General features: G+C 48.4%; 1 protein-coding gene across 6 annotated transcripts in view; it reads right to left on the reverse strand.

The window, feature by feature from the left end:
• Positions 1–2,625: 2,625 nt before the first annotated feature.
• The window catches only part of SEPTIN3 (septin 3), a 30,887-nt gene continuing 14,481 nt past the window's right edge, over positions 2,626–19,031 (reverse strand). For 3 of the 6 annotated variants that reach the window (XM_064368094.1, XM_064368092.1, XM_012476700.3), the window contains exons 3-11: positions 17,297–17,425; positions 16,204–16,285; positions 15,768–15,905; positions 13,970–14,087; positions 12,641–12,736; positions 9,299–9,398; positions 7,109–7,160; positions 6,737–6,830; positions 2,626–3,938 (exon numbers count right to left, since the gene is read on the reverse strand). In XM_064368094.1, the coding sequence (XP_064224164.1) occupies positions 3,873–3,938; positions 6,737–6,830; positions 7,109–7,160; positions 9,299–9,398; positions 12,641–12,736; positions 13,970–14,087; positions 15,768–15,905; positions 16,204–16,285; positions 17,297–17,425 (875 nt within the window). In that variant the 3' untranslated portion in view covers positions 2,626–3,872. The remainder of the gene's footprint in view (positions 3,939–6,736; positions 6,831–7,108; positions 7,161–9,298; positions 9,399–12,640; positions 12,737–13,969; positions 14,088–15,767; positions 15,906–16,203; positions 16,286–17,296; positions 17,426–19,031) is intronic. The other 3 variants (XM_064368095.1, XM_064368093.1, XM_012476701.3) reach the window with 2 other exon arrangements.

The raw sequence follows: 19,031 nt of genomic DNA on the forward strand, positions 1-19,031 counted from the left end.
TCCCGCCGCCCCGCAGATGGAAAGGGGCCGGGAGAACCTGCGCCGAGACGTGAGGCGGGGCTCTGAGAGGGAGGGCAGAGATTATGACGCAAGGAGGGGGAGGAGCGTGATCGCGTCACATGATTGGGGCAGTGGCCGGAGGGCAGGGAGGAATCAGGGTGGAGGCCCCAGCCGAGAAAGGGGCGGGACCTGGGAATTGGCTCCGCCCCCGGAGCGCGAAAGGGTGATAGGTGAATGGCCTCCCGACCTCACCTGTCCCCTTAACCCCTTGCCTGCGGGTTTGGACTTGCGTTGGTCCTGTCAAGAATGAAAATTAAAGGCAGCTGACCCGAGAACCCAAGCAAGGATTTCCCTGCGCCCTCCCCGCCCCGCCAGGAAGCCGCTGCCTTTTGCAGAAAGGGTCCAGAATAACTCCTTGCCTCCCTAGGCCCACAGAACTTTCTTCCACTGGCGAAGGCCCGGGGGCCCCTGAGGAGTCCCTGCCAGTTCTAAGATCGACAGCGCCTTTGTCTCTAGGTCATCGTTCATGCCTGCCCTGCCTCCTCCAGGGTGATCGTGGGAATGGAGCGGGACGTGTTGTACCGGAATTGCTTTGAGAACTAAAACGTTCTACATGTTCTTATTTACTTTAAACTTCACAAATACAAGTCAGGAGTGATGACTCACGCCTGTAATCTCAGCACTTTGGGAGGCCCAGGCGGGAGGGTCACTTGAACTCAGGGGTTCAAAACCAGCCTGGGCAACATGGTGAGCCTTATCTCTACCTTATTTTTTTTTTTTTAATTAACTGGGTGTGGTGGCTTACACCTGTAGTCCCAGATACTCCGGAGGCTGAGGCGGGAGGAATGCTTGAGCCCCGGAGATGGAAGCTGCTGATGGCAGCCAGCGGTGATCCAACCACCGCACTCCAGCCTGGGCAGCAGAGCAAGACCCTATTAAAAAAAATAAAAATATTAAAAATAGACTTCAATAGTATCAGAGGGTCTTCCAGACACAGCACCAGAGTTCTTCAAAGAGATCAAAAGGATCTTCAAAGAGATGTAAACCTCTACTTGACTACTGTCTTTCATCAAATTTAAGATACTGTTAAGCATAAGATGCAACAGTTTTTTATGTACCACTGAGGGGAAAAAAAGTTGCCAAATAAACTGACATTCCATCAATTGTAAATGTATCTTGATTTCAGAAAATTTGTTTCAAAATACAAGACTTACTACAACAATCTTGGGCAAAGATTATTATGTTCTCGGGACTCCAGTTTGCATGTGTCTGTATGAAGGCATTCAACAGAAGAGCTCTTAGGTTTCTTTCAGCTGTGACATTTTATGTTCACCAAACTGCTTTGTCACTCCCATTTCATTTCTCTCCATCTCAGTGTCATGATGCTACTCGTTTCTGCCCTCGTCATTTTACTTCAATCACTCCCACAGCCTCCTGCTTTGTCTTCATCCAACTCTGTCCCTACCAAACCACTTCCCACTATTCATCCATACCTTGCGCTCATCCTCCAGAATGTTGAGGCCTCAAACATAATTGCCTACAGTTGTCACATTCAGAGAAATAATATACAGGTGAGTGTGTTATTTATTGGCTACCATAAAAAGTGTGCACCTTAAGGAGAGGAAGAGTTGGCTTAAGTTGAAGAAAGATATAAGCTAAAACTGGGCATGATGGCTCCTTTGGGAGGCTGAGGCGGGTGAATCACGAGTTCAGGAGTTTGAAACTCAGCCTGGCCAACATGGTGAAAGCCCATCTCTACTAAAAATTCAAAAATTAGCCAGGTGTGGTGGCAGGTACCTGTAATCTCAGCTACTTGGGAGGCTGAGGCAGGAGAATCACTTGAACCCAGGAGACAGAAGTTGCAGTGAGCTGAGACCATGCCATTGCACTTCAGCCTGGATGAGAGAGTGTGATTCCGTCTCAAAAAAAAAAAAAAAAAAATACAAGCTAGTGCTTAAGTTTTAATCCTTATTCACTGTAAAATAAGCAGGTATCTAGGTAAGATGGGGCCACTCCTTTTATACATGTATTTTTTGAGACAGGGTCTTGTGTTGCAGGCTGGTCTTGAACTCCTGGACTCAATCGATCCTCCTGCCTTAGCCTCCCAAAGTGCTGAGATTACAGCCATGAGCCACCACACCCAGCCAGGTCCACTCCTTTCATAGACTTGGTACTTAAACATTCAGGAAAAAGGAGGGGGAAAGCCAGGAAGTTAACTGAATGAAAATAAGCATCATTTTCACTAGAGACAGGCTGTGCTTTGCACAGCATCCCTCAAGGTCAGGTGTGATAGTTCCATCACTCATTTTGTTGTTGCTTTTTTTTTTTTTTTTTTTTGAGACAGGGTCTTACTCTGTTGCCCAGGCTGGAGCACAGTAGTATGATCTCAGCTCACTGCAACCGCAACCTCCCATGCTCAAGCCATCCTCCCGCCTCAACTTCCCATCCATTACTCATTTTGGACATAAAATGTTATAAAATAATGACTGAGGCCCAACCTCACAAAGTGTTTCCATCTCTTGTATCTGTGGCTACTTCTTACCAAGACAGTCTCACCCTCCACACATGGGTGAGATGACATAACAGCTGATTTGGTCAAGGAGCACAATAAGACAAGCCAGGCAATTACTGTTCAAACAGCAGTGTTTAGTTGTACAACACATAAAGTCTAGCAACATTTACAGGACCAGTTTGAGTGTCTGTTTGCTTGTTTTCATTTGGGAAATTTAACTGTAATGTCACCGTAAGATTGGCTGGGACTGGTAACATTTAAGAAATGGGTCGTTCTTGCATCCCCTAGGCGTGGGCCTCTTGCTCCATCAGGACTTGGTTGTAGTTGAATGGCCCACAAGTCACCAGCCTTTGAGCAAGTTGTGTCCAGGTGGAGACAGGGAGGGGGTAGGCAAAGGGGACTTCTATAAAGACACAGTGTGTAGGGCAGTGGCAGTCGACATTCGCAAACATTCATGCATCTGATGGGGGGCTTTGCGCTCCTTTGGGTATTTTCCCTCAGCCTATAGTGACCACCTGTGGCCAGGCTAATTCATTACTCAAATTAATGGGGAAGGGGGTGGGGGTAGGAGTAGGTAGGGTAGGTGGGAAGAGATCCCTCTTATTGCTGAATGGACAGAAGGGTGCTAGTTTTTCCTTAGAGTGTACATATTGTGGGTTTCTGGGGGTTTGTGTGTGTGTTTGGTTTTTGTTTGTTTGGACATAAGAAGGTCAACTCCAGCAATGTCTTCTTAGGAAAACCACTCTTTCTCAGTGGCTACGTTATGAGGTGGGGAAGATGTACAACTGCACTCTGGGCCAGCCACAAGTGGTGATTTTTAAAAAAGTGATCCTAGCCCTTGCTCCCCAACATCTATAGTGACCCACTCTCATGAATACTTTTAAGCAATGAAGGAGACACCCTCATCCCACATTGGGGCTCACACAGCTGATCTCAATGAATCTGGCAAGCAGAAAAATTGCTTTCTTGACCCTTTAAGGAAGCCAAGAGTAGCTCATGCAGATGAATGAGTAGGGAGCAATGCTGTTGCCCCTGGAGATGGTTACAAGTAGCTGGGGTGGGCCTGCAAGGGCAGAAGGAGCTCTTGATGAGTTCTTTTGCCCTGCAGGTGGCCTGGGACTGGCTGACACAGACGATGCGGTAGGGCAGTGTGGGCAGAACCCCACTCCACTGGGAGGAGAGGAGTGGTTTGGATAAGTGGAAGAAGCAACTGTCCTAGAGGCAGCTGGCCCCTCCCACCTACTGAGGGCTGAGAAGGACTGTGGTGGTGAGCTGGACAAGCACAGCACTAAAAAGGGCTTGGCCCTGCAGCAATAACAGCTGAGAGGAATGGAGGGAGAAGCAGCGCTTGAAATGGCCTTCATTCAGCAGTGGGGCAGGGGGTGGCTGGCACAGGTGGAAGGACAGTGCCCAGGAGGCCTTCTCCCTGCAGGGGGGGTTGAGAACGGTTGAGGGTGTGGAGACCAGCAGCTGGCAGCAAACATATAAAATACCCTCTCCATGGAGGCTGAGATCATGGTTCGGGGTGCCAGGCACCATTCCTACTCAGCCTCTCCAACACCCACCTCCCATACCCCTAGATCTTCCCCGGCTGGTCCAAGGTCTCCATACAGGACTGCTTCTCTGGCAGCCAAGGATCCCTGTTCTGTTGAAATGTAGTAACCTCTGGGCTGTAGCACTGCTGTTCTATCCTGACAGGAGGCTACCATGTAACTTTGTGAGCAGGGGAGGATGAGGGCTGGGTTGGCAAATAAGCCTCCAGGAAAGACGGAGACCATAGGTTTGAGGTCACCGGTGACCTGATCACCACCCCCCTTTCCCCTGGTCCATTGAATCTTGGGTCTTAAGTCTGTGTTTTTTTCCTAGCACCTGAGTGATAAAAGACTGGGATTGTAAGTGCTGGGATTCACAGAGGACCAGTGAAAAACCTCAGCTGAACCAAGAGATGGAACGGGAGGTTGTATGAGGTTATTGTAAACAGTTTCACTTGGTGTTTTCCCTTTTCTAAGGCTAAATTGTTTCCCCGGCCCCAAATTTCATCAATCTTACAGATTAAAGGAAAAGAGTAACTTACTTCACAACAAACAGGGGAAATATATACATTAATAAATACAGGGCGTCAGGGAGAGACAAGAAAAGCCTAAGTGTATGAAAATGGGTATCACTGGGACTGTCTGCAGGAGTCAGGAGGAGAGGGAATTAGGGAAAAGCAGAGAAAGACATACATGTAATTAGCTTCAGCACAAAAGTGACAGGGAATAAAAAAGAAAGAGGTCATGTTTGAGGCAAATGGAACAACAGAGAAGCCTGCTTAAAAGGGAGAGAAGTCTGATGGAGAAAAGGGAGGTGTGGTCAAAAATCTGTCTCTGAAGCCAAATCACTAAGACAAATAATCTGTATTGTTTCTGATACTTCTTTAGAATTAGTTATAGAACTTTTTTTTGTTTGTTTGTTTTGAGATGGAGTTTCGCTCTTGTTACCCAGGCTGGAGTGCAATGACGCGATCTCAGCTCACCGCAACCTCCACCTCCTGGGTTCAGGCAATTCTCCTGCCTCAGCCTCCTGTGTAGCTGGGATTACAGGCATGTGCCACCATGCCCAGCTAATTTTTTGTATTTTTAGTAGAGACAGGGTTTCACCATGTTGACCAGGATGGTCTCAATCTCTTGACCTCGTGATCCACCCGCCTCGGCCTCCCAAAGTGCTGGGATTACAGGTGTGAGCCACCGCGCCCGGCCTAGTTATAGAACTTAACGTCCCCATAAAAGGTTGTCTCGCCTGACCAGCATGTGTGCTGCCTTTAACTGGACACCAGGAACTCCATCACTCACTGTGTTTCCCTCTTCCCGTTGGCTGCCTGTGAGCTCAGGGCTTGTTCGGGTGTCTGACTACAGAAACTTTCTTTCCTCTTCCTTTCTTTGGCTCAGTTTCTCTGGCAATCTCAGTTTGTACTGTCCTGTACTTTTTTTTTTTTTTTTGAGACAGTCTCACTCTGTTGCCCAGGTTGGAGTGCAGTGGCACCATCTTGACTCACTGCAACCTCTGCCTCCTGGATTCAAGTAATTCTCTGCTTCAGCCTCCCGAGTAGCTGGGATTACAGGTGCACACCACCACGCCTAGCTAATTTTTGTATTTTTAGTAGAGATGGGGTTTCACCATGTTGGTGAGGTTGGTCTCGAACTCCTGATCTCATGATCCACCCGCCTCGGTCTCCCAAAGTGCTGGGATTACAGGCAAGAGCCACTGCACCCAGCCTGTCCTGTACTTTTGTGATTTTATTTGAAAGCAGCCTAAAGTGATTTCTGGAAGTAGACTGGGCATAAATTCTAAATATAGGAATGAACCTAAAGTAGATTCATCTAAAAGGAAGTGAAAGATGTCAGAGATGGGCAGGAGAGAGGGAGAGAAAGGAATGTATGAGGAAAGGAGGGAAAGGGGGAAAGAAGACAAAGCAGGAAGCAGAGACAGGCACTGGCCTGGGAGCAGAGGCCAGGTGAGTGGACAGCAGCAGTAGGCTCTGGTGACAGGTGGTGGCTTTGGGACAGTGAACACAACACAGACTGAAGGGTGGAGCTCCACTTGTAGGCACTGATTCTCTCTGTAAGAACCCAGCTCTGGCCTACTTCTCTGCCCTCTCATGGCCTTCCTTTTCCCAGGAAGCCCCATCCTAACCCCAGACCACCCCCAACTTACAGAGAAGGTTGTCCTGAACTCCCTGCCCCCTACCCAGGTCTAGCTCCGCTGCCATCTGTCCTTGGAGAATCTCTATAGTCCTAGTTTGTGTGCAGGTTCCGAGAGAAGAGTTGCCTGTGGCTCACTTGCTCCCAATACTTTTAAATGAAACCTCCCCCAGATCTACTGAGTGAGGCACAGGGCTTTGTTTTGGGATACGAGGAAAGGAGACAGATAATGGACAGGCATGGAGGAACCAAACTTACAAGGGACTCTCGAGGGAGGGCAGTGAAAATACCTCACCCCTGCATGCACACACACAGGCTCTCTCGCTCTCCCTCACTCACACTCACACACACACACACACACATACACACAACATAGACAAGATGCTCCACAAGTAACAGAGAGGCCTGTGGGACACAGTTGAGAGGAAGAAGGTGGTTGGTGGTGGTATTTGGGATGTGTGTGTGTGAAGTGGGTATGTATGATGACACAGAGAAGGGGTCATCATGGGTTACTGTCGTGGCTTTCCTCTGTGTCCACGCTCACCGGAGGGAGGCCTCCATTGTCATTGAGCCGCTTGGCCCTGTAAGTCTCATAGTGGATGTTGTGTGTCACTTCCTTGAGGTCCTGGAGGTGGGTCCTAGAGGACACAGGGTGAGAAGAAAAAGGATGAATTAGGGGCATGAAGAGGAGGTGGTGACATACATCACTTCGAGTGACTGGACCCAATGACTGGGACCCACTCCCAGGAGCTAAGGATGCTTCTACAGCCCCTTCTGGTTTGCAACAGGAGCTGGAACTGAGGCAGAAAGCTCTGTCACAGAGACCTGGAGACACAGGAGGTGAATCTGAACAGACAGACCCTGACCCCAAATAATTCAGCCTGCTATCTGGACAGGGGGAGGGGAGACATCTTACCTGATGACAAAGTCTCGAAGCAGGGCAAACTCACAGTGGTTGAGGTTTTCCACTATGAACAAAACAAAACAAAGCAAAACAGGTAGTCAGTTCATTAATGCAGCAACACCCAGCAGGTGAACTTCTGTTCGGGTCACAGAGGCATTTAGGAGAAAGCTATGGGATGGGTTCTTGTGTAACTCTTCCAGAGATTTGCTCACTTGGATGCACTGGATTTGATTCATTGAACAAATGTTTATTAAGCAGCTACAATGGGCAAAACACTCTTCTAGACGCTGTGGAATAATAGCTAAGAGGGACTATTATTTTTACCATTTTACAGAAGAGAAAACTAACACGGAGTCTAAGAAACTGGCCAAGGCCTAAGATACATTTCATATTCTTTTTTTTTTTTTTTTGAGACAGAGTTTCGCTCTTCTTACCCAGGCTGGAGTGCAATGGCGAGATCTCGGCTCACTGCAACCTCCGCCTCCTGGGTTCAGGCAATTCTCCTGCCTCAGCCTCCTGAGTAGCTGGGATTACAGGCATGTGCCACCATGCCCAGCTAATTTTTTTGTATTTTTTAGTAGAGACAGGGTTTCACCATGTTGACCAGGATGGTCTCAATCTCTTGACCTCGTGATTCACCCACCTCAGCCTCCCAAAGTGCTGGGATTACAGGCGTGAGCCACCACGCCCGGCCCCATTTCACATTCTTAAGAAGCTTATAATCCAATTGGAAGTAACACAGAGAAAATAACAATTGAGCCATTTTATTTTATTATTTTTATTTTATTTTATTTTGAGATGGAGTCTCACTCTTGTTGCCCAGGCTGGAGTGCAATGGCATGATCTTGGCTCACCGCAACCTCTGCCTCCCAGGTTCAAGCAATTCTCCTGCCTCAGCCTCCTGAGTAGCTGAGATTACAGGCACGTGCCACCATAGCCAGCTAATTTTGTATTTTTATTTTAATAGAGACAGGGTTTCTCCATGTTGGTCAGGCTGGTCTCAAACTCCCCAGGTGATCCGCCCTCCTCAGCTTCCCAAAGTGCTGGGATTACAGGCGTGAGCCACTGTGTCTGGCCCAATTGAGCCATTTTAAAAAGGTCATGCACTACACAATAAATCCAATTCAACATATATTGAATACCTAGTATCTGCAAATTACTGGCCAAGTACTGTTGGAACAGAATGAGGATTAAGACATGGGGCTGGGCACCAGAGCTCATGCCTGTAATCCCAGCACTTTGGTAGGCCAAGGTGGGAGGATTACTTGAACCCAGGAGTTCAAGATCAGCCTGGGTAATATAGTGAGACCCTACCTCTATTAAAAATAAAAATAAAAATAAAATTGCCGGGTGCAGTGGCTCACGCCTGTAATCCCAGCACTTTGGGAGGCTGAGGCAGGCGGATTACCTGAGGTCAGGAGTTCGAGACCAGACTGACCAACATGTCAAAACTCTGTCTCTACAAAAAATATAAGTATTAGCTGAGCATAGTGCACACCTGTGGTCCCAGCTACTCAGGAGGCTGAGGCAGGGAGAATCGCTTCAATCCGGGAGGCAGAGGTTGCAGTGAGCCGAGATTGTGCCACTGCACTCCAGCCTGGGCGACAGAGTGAGACTCCGTCTCAAAAAAAAAAAAAAAAAATCTGAGTCTGAAATCAAGTTTCGCCACTAACAAGTTATGTGACTTTGGGCAAGGCTTTTAACCTGAGCTCTGATGCTTTGGTGCCTTATATTCTGAGAACAGGAGCATGCACCCTCCTCCCTTCATAGGGTTATCATATTGAATGAAATCATTAAAGTGATTATTTGACTACTTTCAGAACCATCAAGACCCACCCAAGGTCACATCCATTCATAATAAAATGGAAATGGCAACACCTGAACAACCCTCCAGCAGTTTGTCAGATCACATCTTCCTTCCTATGAAAACTTTCTCCAGGTTTTCCAGGTCTTACTAAACTCTCCATGTTCTGAACTCCTTTGATGCACCAAGTCAGTGCACCCAGTCAGGTGCTACCTTGGTCTCTTGTTACTCCTGCCTGTAAGCATCTTCTCAATGAGACTGTAAGCTCCTTAAGGGCAGAATCTGGCTGGCATTCATTTCATATGTCCTGAGACAGTGCCTTGATCTATAGATGCTTAATAAATGGTGACTGGATAACTGATCAGCAACGAGTTCTTCCAGAAGATGCAGTGAATTACCTTCGATGATCCCCCATGGAGTTTTTCGGCCAAGGACCCTCTTGCCATTCACTTGGTACTCCTTGTCACTTCCCACCACAGCAAACGGCATGCTCTCCTGCTGTACGGGGCAGAAACACAAACCAGACAATGTGCACCATCATCCTCCAACAACCTGGGCACCCAGGAGCAGGACGACATAGGTCCTGTGGCCTTGAACTACACTCTTCTGATGCTCATTCAGAGATACTGCTGATGGCAAGGGCAAGGCTCAGCCGACTGAGAAGAGCACCACACTCAGAATCAGGAGTCCTGGGTTGAATCCCAATTGTACTACTACCCGGCTGGTTAACTTCAGGAATCAGCTGTCCTTCAGCTGCAGAGCACTTCATACTTTTTTTTTTTTGAGATGGAGTTTTGCTCTTGTTGCCCAGGCTGGAGTGCAATGGAACAATTTCAGCTGACTGCAACCTCTGCCTCCTGGGTTCAAGTGACTCTCCTGCCTCAGCCTCCCGAGTAGCTAGGACTATAGGCATGCACCACCACGCCCTGCTAATTTTTATATTTTTATAAAATAGAGAGTATATTTTTATAAAGTAGAGACAGGGTTTCACCATGTTGGTCAAGCTGGTCTGGAACTCCTGACCTCAGTTGATCCACCTGCCTCAGCCTCCCAAAGTGCTGGGATTACAGGTGTGAGCCACTGAGCCTGGCTTTTATTTTTAAATGGAGTTTCCACTCTTGTCACCCAGGCTGGAGTTCTCAGCTCACTGCAACCTCCACCTCCTGGGTTCAAGCAATTCTCCTGCCTCAGCCTCTCAAGTACCTGGGAATATAGGCACCCACCACTGTGCTCAGATAATTTTCATATTTTTAGTAGAGATGGGGTTTCACCATGTTGGTCAGGCTGGTCTCAAACTCCTGACTTCAGGTGATCTACCTGCCTCAGCCTCCCAAAGTGCTACGATTATAGGCGTGAGCCAATGCACCCAGCCACTTCGTACTTTTCATAGTGCTTTACCATATGCTTAGTGATTTTGAACAACTCTGACCTAGCAAAGACAGAGAGAATCTCTCTTAAACAAGTCCACCCAAGCAGACTCACTGACGCTTAACACCGTCTCTGTGAAACCTACTACTGCAGATGCCCAGGCCCTCGGAACTCTCAGAGCTCTAGGCTACTTCCTGGTGTACAAAGGCCAGCCCTGCTCCACCAGGTGGGTTGTTTGTTCATCAAGAGCCAGCTGTTTGTTCCCAAATCTATTTGCCTGATGTGTACTTGTTATTGTGATTAGATAAACTGAAGCCATATGCCTGAAGAGAGTTGCTTCTCTGAAATTTAAGCTGAATGTTTCAGAAAGACTTGATAAAGGTGAGTTGCTTTGGCATTAAAGGTGGGCTTATCCTCAAAGAAGAGGCCTTGGCGCTTCAGGAAAAGAATGTTTAATGAATGTGATGAATATGTTTTGTTTTGCTTTGGGCAGGTGAGTTATACACACCTTAGCATTCTGAGTTCCATGCCCACCATCCTATTTATATATGTTTTAAGTTATTTTAACTTAGTAACTTCTTAAAATATTTATTTTTAAACATTTAAGATTTGTGACCAGGTGCAGTGGCTCACGCCCGTAATCCCAACACTTTGGGAGGCCAGGGAGGGCTGATCACCTGAGGTCAGGAGTTGGAGACCAGCCTGACCAATATGGAGAAACTCATCTCTACTCAAAAAAAAAAAAAAAAATACAAAATTAGCTGAGTGTAGTGGTGTGTGCTTGTAATCCCAGCTACTTGGGAGGCTGTGGCAGGAGAATCACTTGAACCCAGGAGGCGGAGGCTGCAGTGAGCCGAGATCGCATTATTGCACTCCAGCCTGGGCAGCAAGAGCGAAACTGTCTCAAAAAATAAAAATAAAAAAAAAAGACTTGTAAACATCATTTTAGAAAATGATTTCCTCGCCTCAGAGAACTTTTTCAGTTAATTGACCAACTACTGGTCTCAACTACTTCAGACAAGGAACTTCTACTAGTTTATCCACTCAATGGAGGGGGAAGACTCAAGACCAAACAGTGAATAACGTATCTCAGGGGAGAGAGCAAAGCCCAGCCTAGTTCCCAGCTTCTGATGTAGAATCACAGAACTGCAGGAATTTAGAACTGAGAGGGACCTTGGAAATTATACAGAATGATAGATTCCAAGCCAGGTTCATGGAGCATTAAAGTTTCCAGCAGGTACCCTACAGGCTGCTGAGGAGGCAGGGCTCTGTGCCGGTCACTTAGCCAAAGCAGCTCTGATTTTATGTTTTGTATTTTGGAATTCTGAGATTTATTCTTTTTTTTTTTAAAGATAGAGTCTTGCTCAGCTGGGTGTGGTGGCTCACACCTGTAATCCCAGCACTTTGGGAGCCAAGGCGGGCAGATCACAAAGTCAGGAGTTCAAGACTAGCCTGGCCAACATGGTGAAACCCTGTCTCTACTAAAAAAATACAAAAATTAGCTGGACATGGTGGCATGCACCTGAAATCCCAGCTACTAGGGAGGCTGAGGCAGGAGAATGGCTTGAACCTGAGAGGCGGAGGTTGAAGTGAGCTGAGATCACACCACTGCACTCCAGCCTGGGCGACAGAGCAAGACTCAGTCTCAAAAAAAAAAAAAAAAAGATAAGGTCTTGCTCTGTCACCCAGGCTGGAGTGCAGTGGCATGATCATGGCTCACTACAGCCTCAACCTCTGGGGCTCATGCGATCCTCCCACCTCAGCCTCCTGAATAGCTGGGACTACAGGCACCTGCCATCACACCTGGCTAATTTTTGAAGTTTTTGTAGAGACAAGTTATTGCCATGTTGCCCAGGCTGGTCTTGAACTCCTGGGCTCAAGTGATTCTCCCACCTAGGCCTCCCAAAGTACTGGGATTACTGGCATGAGCCATCATGCCCAGCCAATTTAATTTTTTTTTAAGTTCTTTTGGGGGGAAAAAAAGCCTATAAGCCACTCACTTAGTCTAATCCCTGCATTATATAGAGAAGAAACTGAGGCAGGGTCTGAGCGTAGATTCTCCTGAACCCCAGCACGACGCTCTTCCTGCCCACCGCCCCTCCCATCACCCTACATACTGTTTCTGCCAGACCTTGTGAGGGAAAAGGAGGCTTTTGTGTGGTCTGGGGATGGAAGGCTTTCTGGGTACAGGAAGCCCTTCTGTGGGTTCACAGTCCAGGGCCAGAGTCCTCCCCCACCCCCCATGTCACTTCTGGTCTGTGTCAAGCAAGGTGGGGGAGAGTACAGCAAGGGAAAAGACAGAGGATGCGCATGATACACATCCCAGAGGTCGAAGGGGGCATCTGCGGAGGAGCAGTGCCTCAGGCACCCACCCTGATTTTGTCATTCTCCGTCTTATCTTCCAAATCCTCATCAAATTCCTTCTGTGGGTAGAATTCAATGCCATTTACTTCAAGCTCCTTGCGAACCTGGAGGCGGGGAGAAGAAGCAAGGTAGCCAAGTGTCAGGATAATGGAAAAGAGGGATGTGTGCACCTGTGTATGTGAGCTGAGGTCAGAGAGCCGAATCCAGCCTTGGATAATCCAGTCATCTCTGAACTCTGAGACCCTGAGCAGCAGTAAGATTGTGAATAAATACAAGCCCCAGTGATAGAATTATAACTTAGCCTGAGAGGAGGAAGAGGCCAGCAGGTGCAACTGCAGGTCCCAGGCACCTTGCAACCAGCTTGCTCATCTTGAGTCCACAAGACTGAGATTTGCACAAGCAACCCAGCTGAGCCCACTGGGGAGTGCTCAGACCCCTGAATGTTACATTCCTGATTGCAAGGAAGAAAGGTGAGGCTCCCCCTACTCCAAGACTCTCTGTCCTCTTTCAAGGTTGACTTAAGTCTTGCCTTCTCCAGGAAACCATCCAGGACCTCTTCATTGTTCTATTTGATTGTAAGTTTCTTTTTTTCTTTTTTCTTTGAGATGGAGTCTCCCTCCATCCCCCAGGCTGGAGTGCAGTGGTGCGAACTCAGCTCACTGCAACTTCCACCTCCTGGGTTCCAGCAATTCTCCTGCCTCAGCATCCCAAGTAGCTGAAATTACAGGCGCCCACCACCACACCCAGCTAATTTTTTGTATTTTAGTAGAGATGGAGTTTCACCATGTTGGCCAGGCTGGTTTCAAACTCCTGACCTCAGGTGATCCACCCGCCTCAGCCTCCCAAAGTGCTAGGATTACATGTGTGAGCCACCACGCCCAGCAGATTGTAAGTTTCTTAAAGGTAGCAATTGTCTTTTCATTTCTCTCAAATCCCACCTCTTCAACCTCATATATCCAGCACAGAGCTGAGCTTATAGAAGATGCCAGTGAGGACTAGTGGCCAGTTGACTCACTAATTAGTCTAGTCCTTCAAGTAGGGTAACATTTGAGGAGTGATTTCTCATGTTCACAGTGATACATGTATTCAGTGGTCTTCACAGGTAGGTTTGGAGGGCAGGAGGAAGGCACTCGGAGCTGCACCATCTATTCTTCATCAAAGTCCCCAGATACCATCAACCTCAGTCTCTTGAATGGTTAAGTAGGGGCTGGGGTAGAGAACGGGGAGGGTTGACAGTGGGGGTGAAGGCAGAATGATGAGGGCTAGCAGGTGGACTGAACCCAGAAGAGAGAAATGAAGTGATGGGAGCAGGAAAAGAAGACAGGGGGCCTTCTCACCCTTTGCTTGAATTCAGACTTCTCCTCCAGGGTCATGGTGTCAGCCTTAGCGATGACAGGGATGATGTTCACAACCTTGCTGAGGTGTTTCATGAACTCAAGATCCAGAGGTCGCAAGCTGGGGCCCAGAAAAAGCGGGATTGTCAGAGCCACCTTGTCCTCCCCAATTCGCCCACCACCACCACTCCAGGGCACCCTCGGGAGAAGAGGACTGGGCTGGGCATCTGGCTGAGGCCAAGAGGCTGCTGCTCTCCTCTCCCATACAGCCCCACTGCCTTGCTGTCTGCAGAGCCGCCTCACCACCTGCCTTTTACTTCTCCAGTTCCCATGCAGACCCTGCCTCTCTGTAAGCCCCTCAAACCACCCCTTCATGACATCTTTTCTGACTTAGGGATTTCTTTCTCCTGGGAGTATCTGTGGACTATTGTCTCTACTCATATGTCCTTGCACATGTGTGTCTTTTTTCCTTTTTTGTCTGTCTCAAAAAAAAATTAACAAAATGACATTTGTCTGTGCGTGTGTGTGTGTATGTGTGTTTTCTTTTGCGATACGGTCTTGCTTTGTCGCCCAGGCTGGAGTGCAGTGGTATGATCATTGGCTCACTGCTGTCTTGCCATGTTGCCTAGGCTAGGCTTGAACTCCTGGCTCAAGCGATCTTTCTGCCTTGGCTTCCCAAAGTGCTGGGATTACAGGCGAGAGCCACCGCACCCAGTGTGTACGTCTTGTTCTGCCTATCAGACAGTACTTCTTGATGGGTATCCTCCCAGCCCGCAGAGTTAGTCCTGCATGGTCAAGTTGGGGCCCTTGCCCTCCCTACAGTCTGACAGCTTATGCCCCGACCCTGCCTCAGGCTCTGAGACCCCAACTTGGCTCTATTTTGCAATCTGGAGGACTCATTAAGTCAGGCTATGTGATGGTTCATTCTGACCAAGGGTCGAAGCCTCAGGAGGGATAAAGCCAGCCTCCTGTTGAGTTCCTGGGCCTGGTCCAGAGGTCTTGTTTCATTTCTCTCCTCCCCCCACCATCATTGCCTGCTTCCTACAAAATTTGGGGCCTACCTTGCTTGTGCCATCCTCTGAAGAACTTAACCCTGGCCCAGCAGCTGGGCTGAGTAATGTTATGAGGCCCCCTCCCCTCATCTCTGTAGGAAGGTTGCTGGCTTGCCTCCTGAAATGTCCATTCTCTGCCTGTTCATAGCACTTCCTTCATGGGGCTACCTGTCACTTACAATCAGAGTTCCCAGCACACTTGTGTGTGTCTTATTCTGCCTATCAGACAGTACTTCATGACAATGGTTGGCCTTTATCTCTGGACACACAATGCCTCACTCCAGGCTGGCACCTTCCAAATGCCTACAGCTGGGTCCCATAGCCCTGGAAACACCAGCCCCAATCCAGGAACCCTGCCCTGCCCTAATTCACCCTTCTTGCTGCTCCCCCCAACTCCAGTCCAAAGCAGGTATTTGGTGAATAAATGAAGTGCCCTCTTCTCACATATACCAACTCCTCTCTGCTGGTACAGTCGTGCTGTGCTGCTGGGACACCAGTGGGCAGATATTGGTGGCTGATGTTGGACAGCTTGTGTATGTGTGTGCATGTGTGTGTGTATGCTTCTCCTAGCAAGAAAGTCAGACCTCCTCATGGAAAGTCTGAGGAATCCCAAGGTCACAGGCCATAATAATATTCCAGCCCACCTGGCCCTCCCTAGCTGAGTCAAGGTATGGATCATCCAATCCACAATGGGCACAGATGATGCGAACGAGACCAAGCCCGGCAATAGCAGTGGGGTTGGTACATACGAGTGTCCTGTGGGGGAGATGAAGTAAAGGCAGCAGTGGACACGAGTGTCAGGGATGCGTTTCTTCCTGGCGATATTCACCTCCTCCTTCAGGAACTTCTCGTACTGCTCATTGATGTACTTCTCAATGGGCTCCCAGCTGAGGGTGGGAAAAAGTAGACGGATGTGTCAGAACAAGACTAGGGTTCAGCTTAGGCATGGTCTGGTAGCAATCTCCTTCCATCCATCTCATTCCCTGGTGGGCCTAGGATACCTGCTGCCAGATTTCCCCTCAGCCCCATATGGATGGCTTTCCTAGATGGTTAGTTAGCAGGGGCGGAGCTCCCCCAGGAACTGCAGAGCATGGAGGGTGCAGATAGTTCTCAACGTGAATGAATCTGCACCATCGTATCTTCCCAGCAGTCTTTAGGGCAAAGATCTCAGAGGCAGACAGATACCAGTTTTCATTGTTGATTTGGTCTCCAAAGCCCGGGGTATCGATGACGGTCAGCTTCATTTTGACACCACCTTCCTCTATCACTGGGGGTGAAAAGAAAATGTATCAGAGAGGTCGCAAGTTCCTACAGCTGACCCTAGGTACCTGGCAGCCTACTAGCTAGGGAGACCCAGGCCTGTTCTTCAGGATCAGTTACTGGAAAAATCAAATTTAGGGCCTTTTCTATCTCAATATCATGGCTCATGCTGTTCCCTGTACCTGGAATCTGGAATACCCTCTCTCTGCAGTGGTATAATCACAGCTCACTGTAGCCTCAAACTCCCAGGCTCAATCAATCCCCTCCCCTCAGCCTCCCCAATAGCTAGGACTACAGGTGTGCACCATCATACCCAGCTATTTCTTTTTTAAGAGACAGGGTTTCGGCCTGGCACGGTGGCTCATGCCTGTAATCCCAGCACTTTGGGAGGCTGAGGTGAGTGGATCACAAAGTCAGGAGTTCGAGACCAGCCTGGCCTATATGGTGAAACTCCATCTCTAGTAAAAAAACAAAATTAGTTGGGCATGGTGGTGCATGCCTGTAGTCCCAATTACTCGGGAGGCTGAGGCAGAAGAATCACTTGAACCTGGGAGGCGGAGATTGCAGTAAGCCAGGATCACACCACTGTACTCCAGTCTGGGCGACAGAGCAAGACTCCATCTCAAAATAAACAAAAAAATAAAAGAGACAGGGTTTCACTGTGTTGACCAAGATGGCCTCAAACTCCCTGCCTCAAGTGATCCTCCCACTTTGGCCTCCTGAAGTGCTGGCTCACAGGTGTGAGCCACTGCACCCACCCTCTCACCTCTTTCTACCTGTCTAAATCCTACTTGGCTTTATCATCCAGCTCAAGTCCCACCTCCTTCCATTCTAGCTCCCTGCTCTCTCTTCCATGAACCAGCAGTCTAAGGAGTTTACTTCAGAGTGCAATGCTCAAGTCTATTCTTCTTAAGGTTGCCTTTCATTGGTCCTGTTCCTCAATAAACCCCATTCTTTCCCCTTTGCAGCAGAGGCACTCACTGAACAAAGCCCATAGGGGTTCCTGCCTGGTCCTCACCATGCCCGATAGCTTTGATCTCCACCGTCTTGGGGATCTTCTCCTCCCGGTTCCAGCTGGAGGCCTTGCGGCTCACTTGGGATTTGAAGAGCGTGTTGACCAGTGTTGATTTGCCCAGTCCACTCTGGCCTACAGCAAAGCAGAAAGAGAAGAAGATAGGGAGACTCTGCATCCACCTTCTGAGCCTAATACCTCCCCATAAGCTTACAGAATTCTAGAGCCATCATCCAGGCCAACACCTTGTCTGACCACTCACTGGGGGATGACCAGGCTGAGTGGGGAGGGCAGGCAGGTGGGAATGACTTCCTGCTTACTGCAGAGAGCCTTGGGGAAACATCAACTGGATTCCATATTCTCTCCTTCCCAGAGCCTGAGGACCACTGGGAAAGAAGACAATCTCTGTGTATGTGTAGTGTCATAGTTTTCTGTTTTGGTGTGATTCAGTTTTTTGCTTAGGTTTTCACTTTGTTTTTGTTTTTGTTTTGAGATGGAGTCTTGCTCTGTCACCCAGGCTGGAGTACAGTGGTGCAATCTCAGCTCACTGCAACCTCTGCCTCCTGGATTCAAGTGATTCTTCTGCCTCAGCCTCCTGAGTAGCTGGGACTACAGGCGCACACCACCACACCCAGCTAATTTTGTTTGTTTGTTTTTTTAGAAGGGATGCGGCTTCACCATAATGGCCAGGCTGGTCTTGTACTTCTGACCTCATGATCTGCCCACCTCGGCCTCCCAAAGTGCTGGGATTACAGGGGTGAGCCACCAAGCCAGGCCTAGGTTTTCACGTTTTAATGATACTAAAAGGATAAATAGAATTAATAGAATTACTTTGTATCCTGATACTGCCTCACAGTGCATATTACACATTCACATTTGTTAGCCAAATTCATCTTTATATCAGCCCTGTGGATCCTGAAGCAGAACTATCTGTATTCTCAGTCGAAATGGTCCCAGAGAGATGAATCGTCTTCCAACAAAATAGGTGCAGAGCAACATAACTAATAAATGCAAGACCAGGAAATTTTACCCAAAGAATGTCTTGGCTCTATATCCACTCTTCATTCTAAGATAGCGGTTTTTAGATTGTGCTCCCAGAAGCCCTAGTGTCCTGTGAAAATACCTGCCAGAGAAGGCACGGTGAGAGGCGGAGGAGGCTGGGCAGACAGGGCCACAGCCTCTGCCTCCACTTCCTTCTCCATGGCTCCCTTTTCACCTGTTTTCCACAAGCATATCTGCTGAAAATTTCATTTCAAGGAAAAGTTTCACGGCTAAAGAGCATTTGAAAATCACTGGTCAGGCTGGGCACAATGGCTCACGCCTGTAATCCCAGCACTTTGGGAGGCCGAGGTGGGCAGATCACTTGAGGCCAGGAGCTCGAGACCAGCCTTGCCAACATGGCAAAACCCCGTCTCTACTAAAAATAGAAAAATTAGCTGGACGTGGAGGCACATGCCTGTAGTCCCAGCTACTGAGGAGGCTGAGGATCACTTGATCCCAGGAGGTGGAGGTTGCAGTGAGCCAGGGTTGCACAACTGCATTCCAGCCTGGGCAACAGAGCAAGACTCTGTCTCAAAAAGATAAATAAATAAAAGAAACCTACTGGTCTGATCAGTGCTTCTCAAACTTCAACTTGTACGAGAATCCCACGAGAAAGACTTGCAATGAAAAAGCAGCCTCAGCATTGCCCAGACACTGGTAGGAAATGCAGACTCTCAGTCCCTACCCGAGACCTATGATT

This window comes from Aotus nancymaae, unplaced genomic scaffold (genome assembly GCF_030222135.1).
Source record: "Aotus nancymaae isolate 86718 unplaced genomic scaffold, 86718_ANA_hifiasm-v0.15.2.pri h1tg000076l, whole genome shotgun sequence".
Classification (NCBI taxonomy): domain Eukaryota; kingdom Metazoa; phylum Chordata; class Mammalia; order Primates; family Aotidae; genus Aotus; species Aotus nancymaae.